The 7,714-nt window shown below is 52.3% G+C and overlaps 1 protein-coding gene across 1 annotated transcript in view; it reads left to right on the forward strand.

Moving 5' to 3' along the window:
- The window catches only part of TJP3 (tight junction protein 3), a 27,616-nt gene that overhangs the window by 4,789 nt on the left and 15,113 nt on the right, over nt 1-7,714 (forward strand). The window contains exons 5-12 of the mRNA XM_042782334.1: nt 640-743; nt 2,517-2,676; nt 2,991-3,099; nt 3,819-3,877; nt 6,062-6,128; nt 6,324-6,480; nt 6,978-7,086; nt 7,372-7,609. Coding sequence (XP_042638268.1) covers nt 640-743; nt 2,517-2,676; nt 2,991-3,099; nt 3,819-3,877; nt 6,062-6,128; nt 6,324-6,480; nt 6,978-7,086; nt 7,372-7,609 — 1,003 coding nt within the window. The remainder of the gene's footprint in view (nt 1-639; nt 744-2,516; nt 2,677-2,990; nt 3,100-3,818; nt 3,878-6,061; nt 6,129-6,323; nt 6,481-6,977; nt 7,087-7,371; nt 7,610-7,714) is intronic.

A 7,714-nucleotide genomic window follows, 5' to 3' on the forward strand; every position in this document is an offset into this window, starting at 1 on the left:
TGGTGCTTGGTTGGTGTTATTGGATGGTGGTGGTGATTGTGGGGGGGGGTGGTGTTTGGTGGTTAGTGATGGCAGCAGTCGTTTGCCATCAAGTTGATTCTGTGCTGCTTGTTGCTATTGTTGATTGTCGTGATTGTTTGCTGTCAAGTCAATTCCAGCTCATAGTGACCAGAGTTTCCTAGGCTGTAATCTTTATGGAAGCAGATCACCAGGTCTTTTTCTTGCTGAGCTGCTGGTGGGTTTGAACCACTGACCTTTCAGTTAGTAGCCGAGTACTTAGCTATTGTGCCACCAGAGCGCCTTCTAAAAGAGACTTAGCTTGTTGTTGTTATGTGCCATGGAGTCAAACCCAACTCATAGCCACCCCTCCTTGGGTTTCCAAGGCGGTATCTCTACAGAAGTAGATTGCTCAACCTTCCTTCCGAGGAGTGGCTGGTGGGTTTGAACCGCCAGCCTTCTGGTTAGCAGTCAAGTGCCTTAGGCACTATGCCACCAGAACTCCCAAAAGAGACTTAGCAGATGGGATTAATTAAAGATCTTGGGATGGGAGGTCATCCTGGCAGGTGGGATGAGGGCAGGTGAGGAGGATGAGTTCTGGGAGGCCTGGGCCTTGCCTCAGTTTTCCTCCTCCCTCCACAGAGTTCGGGGTCAAACTGGGCAGCCAGATCTTCATCAAGCACATCACAGATTCGGGCCTGGCCGCCCGGAACCGCGGGCTGCAGGAGGGAGACCTTATCCTACAGGTGGGTGTGGGCCTGCCTATCCAGAGGGGTGGGGAGACCAAGGCCAGAGGCGACGGTGCCACTGAGTCACATGGAACTCCAGCAGAAATCTTGCTGAGCCGTTTGCTTCTGTATTGCCTGTGTCAGAGGTTGGAGATGTTGGTTTCTAGTATCCCCTTGGGCTTGTATCAGAGATTGGAGATGTTGGTTTCTAGTATCCCCTTGGGCTCGTGTCCTCAAGCTTGGTGAGCTGGCTGCAGAGCTGGCTCAGGAAGGCCCACCTGAGGTGCTTCAGATGCTAACGACCCGAGACCAGGCTTTCAGGAGCTGCCCTCTCTTAGGGCCCCTTTCTTTCTAAGTTCTTCCCTTGAAAGTCTATTTCCAGTGATTCCCGATATTTGATTTCCAGTTAACTGTTTCTATTGTATCTTCAGAGTTAGCTGTTTCTAGTGACCCTGAGGAACTGCCAGTTTCTAATGGCTTTGGGCAGTGGTTTGGAGCAGACACTAGAAACAGTGTCTCCCTTGGTGGGAGGATTTGTTGTTGTTATGTGCCTTGAGTCGGACCCGATTCATAGCGACCCCTTGTTGGGTTTCTGAGGCAGTATCACTATGGAAGTAGATTGCCCAACCTTCCTTCCAAGGAGTGGCTGGTGGGTTTGAACCGCCAGCCTTCTGGTTAGCAGTCACATGCCTTAGACACTACACTACCAGAGCGGAGGATTAGAAATGTACAATTTCCAGTGGTTACTGAAAACAGACACTTCCTAGGGAAAAGGTAAGAAATGGATTCCTGCTGTGAGTGGAGACACACTAAGAACATGTCCCTTCTCACTCAGCCCTTTCCAGGAATTAGTGCTTCTCATATCACTGTCAGACCTGTTCGTACTGTCTCCTGAGATGTGCTGCCTTGTAGAAAAGAAGAAAAAGTCATCCTGTTTCTAATTTTTCCCTGGTGCCCTCCACCCCTTCTTAGAATATTGTTTCTAGAATTCTCGTGGAGGATCAATTCTTAGCATCATCTTTACTCATTACAGGAATCTATTTCTAACATTTTCCTTGTTGGTATGTGCTGGTGAGTCAATTCCAACTCATAGCGACCTCATAGAACTGCCCCACAGGGTTTCCAAGGCTGTGTCAATCTTTGAGGAAGCAAAGCCCAAACCACACCCCCTTGCCATGACATCGATTCAGGCTCACAGCGTCCCTAGAGGACAGAGTGGAACTGCTCCACAAGGTCTCCAAGGCTGTCAATCTTTGTGGAAGCAAAGCGCAAACCACACCCCCTGCGGTGGCGTCTATTCCGACTCACAGCGCCCCTAGAGGACAGAGTGGAACTACCCCCACAGGGTTTCCTTGATGGCAATCTTGAAGGAAGCAGATTACCAGGTCTCTTTCTTTTGCAAAGCCACTGGGGAGTTCAACCGCCAACCTTTCAGTTAGCAGCCCAGGGGTTAACCATTGCACCATGAAGAGCCCTTAACATATTCCCTAGGCAGTATGTACTTTTGGCACAGTGCCTAAGGCATTTGACTGCTAGCCAGAAGGCTAGCAGTTCAAACCCACCAGCTGCTCCGCAGAAGGAAGGTGGGACAATCTATTTCTGTAAAGATTTACCACTTCCGAAACCCAATGGGAGTTACTATGAGTCAGAATCGACTCTATGGCAGTGAGTTTTTTTTTTTTTGGTTTTGGGGATTGTGTGTTTCTAGTCCCTCCACTCACTGAGTTATCTGTTTCAAGTAACCCCATCTCTCATTAACTTGCCTCTTCTCTTCCATTCTGGTCCCTGCAGATCAACGGAGTGTCCAGTGAGAATCTGTCGCTGAGTGCTACACGACGGCTGATTGAGAAATCGGAAGGGAAGCTCACCTTGCTGGTGCTCAGAGACCACTGGCAGTTCCTGGTGAACATCCCGCCCGCGGTCAGCGACAGTGACAGCTCCCTCTTGGAGGGTGAGGGGTCAGAAGGCAGTTCCCAAAAGGGGCTTGAATGGAGGGCAGGGAAGGCAGGGAAAGCCAGGAAAGGCCAAGCAGGAATCAGCAAGCCTGGCACTTAGAGAAACAGGTCTCCTTGACCCCTGAGGTTCAGAGAGGGATAGGAATTTGCCTAAGGCCACACAGCAAGCTAGGGCCAGAGCTTCCCAAAGCCGAGTCTCCAACTTTGGCCCAGGATTGTTTGCTTAGCTGGACCTTGATGTTCCCCTCTGAAAAATGGGTCCCGTTTAAAGGCACAAACTGTGGTTCATGAGTCACTTTCTTCCCCACAGACATTTCAGACCTGGGCTCGGAACTGTCTCAGGCACCACCCTCGCATATCCCTCCACCACCCCGGCACAGGCAGCAGAGCCCAGATTCCAGCCGGACCACCTCCCCTGTGTATGTACCCTTGTTGGGGTAGGTGGGAACAGAGGCTTTGAGGGTTGTCTTGGGGGTGCAGTCCTGGTGGCCTGGCTGGAAGAGGCCCTCCCTCTACTGTCCCATATAGTCTTCCTTTCCCCTCAGTACGTGGCCCTGGGTTCTGACTTCTGGCAGAACCAGATATGGATCTACTTAAAGTACATACCTATTAACCGAAATGTTGGCTGTTCGAACCCACCCAACAGCTCCATGGGAGAAAGACCCGCTGATGTGCTTTTGTAAAGATGACAGCCTAGGAAACCCTATGGGGCAGCTGTACTCTGTTATGTGGGGCTGATATGAGCTGGAATTGACTTGATGGCACCTATCAACCACAAAGCAGAAGAGGCTGACTCTTACCACACATCCCAGAAGCCTTCAAAATGTGCCGTCCCTTGGACCCAGCAAGGCGCTTTGAGGAATTCATCAATATGTATGGGGAGTTAGCTCAGGGCATGTTTGCTCATGACAGTGAGGCTTATATAAAGGGAAACATGGCCCTAGCCTAAAAGCCCAGACCTTGGGGATTGGGTAACAGGTCTCTCCTTTAAGCCTCCAGCAGCCTGTGAGGTAGGGATTGTATCCGTTAGCTATGGCTGCGTAGCAAAGCACCCCCCCAAGACCTCTCAGGCTAAATTAACAGTCAGTACTTAGCACATCACACGATTTTTCTTCACCTCAAATTGGTTTCCCACCAGGGAGAGGCCCCAGCTTCAGCGAGAGCCGTCGGTGGACTCCCGAACTGTCTCAGAGCCAGGTGAGGAGCTGGCGGGCAGGCGGGCGGGTGGTGAGTCACTGCCCTAGATTTTTCTGATTCCATCTCTGAGGCTGAGAAAGGCAGAGGGGGAAGAGGTTGGTGTGAGCTAGGTTCCCCTAGAAGGAGCAAGGCCTGAGTGACAGTGCTCCATGGGGAAGGACGCGTTTCTCCAGAGCAACAAACCAGTAAAGGATATATGGGTAAGCACATGATGACTAACGAAAAGATTGGCAGTTTGAGCCCACCTGGAAGCACCTAGGAAGAAAGGTCTGGTGATCTCCTTCCCAACAAACAGCCAGCCATTGAAAACCCTAAGGAGCACAGTTCTACTCGGACACCCGTGAGGTCACCGTGGGCTTCAGTCATCACGACAGCAGTGGTTTGTTTTTCTCCGTCTACAGATAAAAACACACGTGCATATACAGGACCCATGAGCCGTATTTCTAGAGGTAGCTTGGGTGGTACAGATGGTTAAGTGCTCAACTACTAAATGGAATGCTGGCGATTTGAACCCACCCAGAGGCACCTTGGAAGAAAGGCCTGGCAATCTGTTTCTGAAAGGTCCCAGCCTTGAAAGCCCCATGGAGCAGTTCTGCTCTGTACACGTGGGGTCGCTGTGAGTCAGGATAGACTCAATGGCAAATACTGTACATTTAATGCACAATCACTTGCATGTTAGTTTCATATGTGCACTATACACATTGTATGTGCATACATGTTATTTACATGGGCTCGTTATATGTGAAAAATACGGTACCAACAACGTGCAGATATATGCATAGAACCAATAAGATACATAAAAAAACCCACCACATGACGTCAATTCCAACCTTAAAAACATAGTGGAACCGCCCCAGAGGGTTTCCAACACTGTCAATCTTTTTTTTTTTTAATTGTGAAAATTTACTGAGCAAACTCATTTTTCATACAGCAGTTCACATACACTTTGTCTCAGGACATTGACCACAGTTTACCCCAATGCAACAGCTCCCCTCCCACTTCCTCCTAACAGTCACCTCTTCCCTGTGTCCATCCCTCCATGCACCCCTGCCCCCTGAGCTGTCTCCCTGTGCATACACAGCCCTTCTTTCTCCCATGATTGTTCTCTCCAAGGAGTGTATCTACCTCAGGTAAATGTTCAACTCATATGCCTGTCTTTTGTTTGGCTGGAAGCCACAGGTGTGGCTCCCCTGAAGGGCAGCTAGGGACCATAGTCTCAGTGGTTCCACCAGGCTCTATCAGACCTGGTCCCCCCTTTTTTTTCCCCAAATGATTTTGAGTTTTGTTCCACATTGTTCTCCCTCTCTATCCAGGATCTCCTATGTAGCTCCCCACCTCTGAGTGGTTGACAGTGGTAGCCGGGCACCTCTAGTTCTTCTGGTCTCATAGTCCTATAGGCTGTGGATACCATGGTATACCAAGACTGTCAATCTTTACGAAAGCAGACTGCTTCATCTTTCTCCTGCAGAGCAGCTGGTGGGTGCAAGCTGCCAACCTTTTGGTTAGCAGCCGAATGCCTTAGCCACTGCAATATATATATGTTATATACCAAAAAAACCCCACCAAAAACCTAAACCCACTGCCATCGAGTCGATTCTGACTCATAGCGATGCCCCACTGGGTTTCCGAGGTGGTAAATCTTTACGGAAGTAGATTGCCCAGATTTGCTTCCACGGAATGGCTGGTGGGTTTGAACCACCAACCTTCTGGTTACCAGTCAGATCCCTTAGACACTTGTGTATATATGTACAAGGAGCTCTGGTGGCACAATGCCTAAGGCAGCTAGCTGACTGCTAACCAGAAAGCCTGTGGTTCAAACCCACCAGCAACTCACTCCACGGGAGGAAGATGGGGCAATCTACTTCTGTAAAGATTTACAGCCTCAGAAACCCAGTGAGTCACTGTGAGTTGCAATTGACTCGTGGTGGTGGGTTTGTTTTGTTTTGTTTTGCATATGTATACACACCAAACCAAACTTAACCAAACTCAGCGCCATTGAGGTGGTAAATCTTTACAGAAGTAGATTGCCCCATCTTCCTCCCATGGAGTGGCTAGTGGGTTTGAACTGCCAGCCTTCTGGAGCTAAGACAAGTGGACCCAGATTAACCACCGAACATGCTAGAGCAAAGGTTTGGGAGCTGGCTGAGCCAGTGTGCTCCAGACACAACGGGCTTCTCCTTTCAGATTCGCCTCGGGCGAGCAGCTATGACATCTACCGGGTGCCCAGTGGCCAGGGCGTGCAGGATCATGGGTATGTGCGCCCAAAACCCGAGACACCCACATCCCAGCTTCCTCCCCAGTCTGGTGTCACCCTGTCTTCTTGCACCCGTGGGTTTGGTAGGACCACCATGTGGAGCTGATTGGGAAACTGAGGCCTAGGAGCATGGGCTCTCCTGGGGCCACCCCCCTTGGCTCGTCTATCTGACCCACTCCGCTCCCATCACAGGTACAGCCCTGATGTGCGGGTGGTCCGCTTCATCAAGGGTGCCAGCATTGGGCTGCGGCTAGCTGGGGGCAACGACGTGGGCATCTTCGTGTCTAGGGTGCAGGCGGGCAGCCCAGCGGATGGGCAGGGCATCCAGGAGGGCGACCAGATCCTGCAGGTGACCCAGGGTGGCTGTGTCTGCCACAGATATATGCATATCTCTTATCGGTTCTTTTTCTGTGTGCCCTCACCTCGGCCACCTGGGGATGTCCAGACCCCCACAGTCATTTCAGCACTAGAGAGTCTCCTCATGGTTGGGTCAGGCCCTTGCTGACTGAGTCACTACCTTGTGGTCCATGTCACAATCTTATTGTTATGACCTAATTCTCCATGACACAGACCTTGCAAGAGTCCCACCTTTGTTGCCTAGTTACAGCCTTGTAAACAATGCCGTAGGCACACAGCCCTGTTGCTTGGGTCATGACCTGCATTTTGGCAGCTGCCTGTGTCAGTATCCAGCTGTCACAAGGCAATGCCACAGTTGCAAAGCTGTCCCCCACCCCAGCCCCTCAAGACCCTGGGAAACAGCTGGGGGTGGGCTTTGTCCCGCGGGAGGAGGGTCAGGGATGCCCAGCTGAGGTACCCTGTTCCGCGCCTGCACCCCCTTCCCTGCAGGCGAATGACACGCCCTTCCGGAACCTGACTCGGGAGGAGGCCGTGCAGTTCCTGTTGGGGCTGCCCCCGGGCGAGGAGCTGGAGCTGGTGACGCAGCAGAAACAGGACAGTGAGTGTGTGTGCGCGTGTGTGCGTGCGCGTGTGCGCGTGTGCGCGCGCTCATATGCACGTGCTTGTGTGTGCACGCTTGACGTGTCCCTGCCCGAGTGGCCCGCTGGTGACATTGGAATGTGTGCCCGCCAACGCCTCCATGCCCTCTGCTCCTCCCTTCTCCTGGCTCTTGGACCCCAGCGTGTTCCGAGGTGGGGGTCCCCAAAGCCAGCCCACTCCCTGAGAAGGACTTGGACCCAGGTAGCGGTAGGCAGCTCACGTCACCTCCCTGTGTCTCTGGCAGTTTTCCGGAAAATGGTGCAGTCTCGCGTGGGTGATTCCTTCTACATCCGCACGCACTTCGAGATGGAGCCCAGCCCCCCGTCCGGCCTGGGCTTCACACGCGGTGATGTCTTCCACGTGCTCGACACGCTGTACCCGGGCTCTGGGCAGAGCCATGCCCGTGGGGGCCACTGGCTGGCAGCCCGCATGGGTCGGGACCTGCGGGAGCAGGAGCGAGGGCTCATTCCCAACCAGAGCAGGTGGGCACCAGCCCCGCCCCAACCAGGGCTCCGCACTCAGAGCCTCAGTTTCCCCAGTGGAATGGGCACAGTGTCAGTCCGTAGCCACATCCACAGGCTTCAGTC

The sequence above is a fragment of the Orycteropus afer genome, unplaced genomic scaffold (genome assembly GCF_000298275.1).
Source record: "Orycteropus afer afer isolate SDZICR_OR568_19922 unplaced genomic scaffold, OryAfe1.0 scaffold00291, whole genome shotgun sequence".
NCBI classification, from domain to species: domain Eukaryota; kingdom Metazoa; phylum Chordata; class Mammalia; order Tubulidentata; family Orycteropodidae; genus Orycteropus; species Orycteropus afer.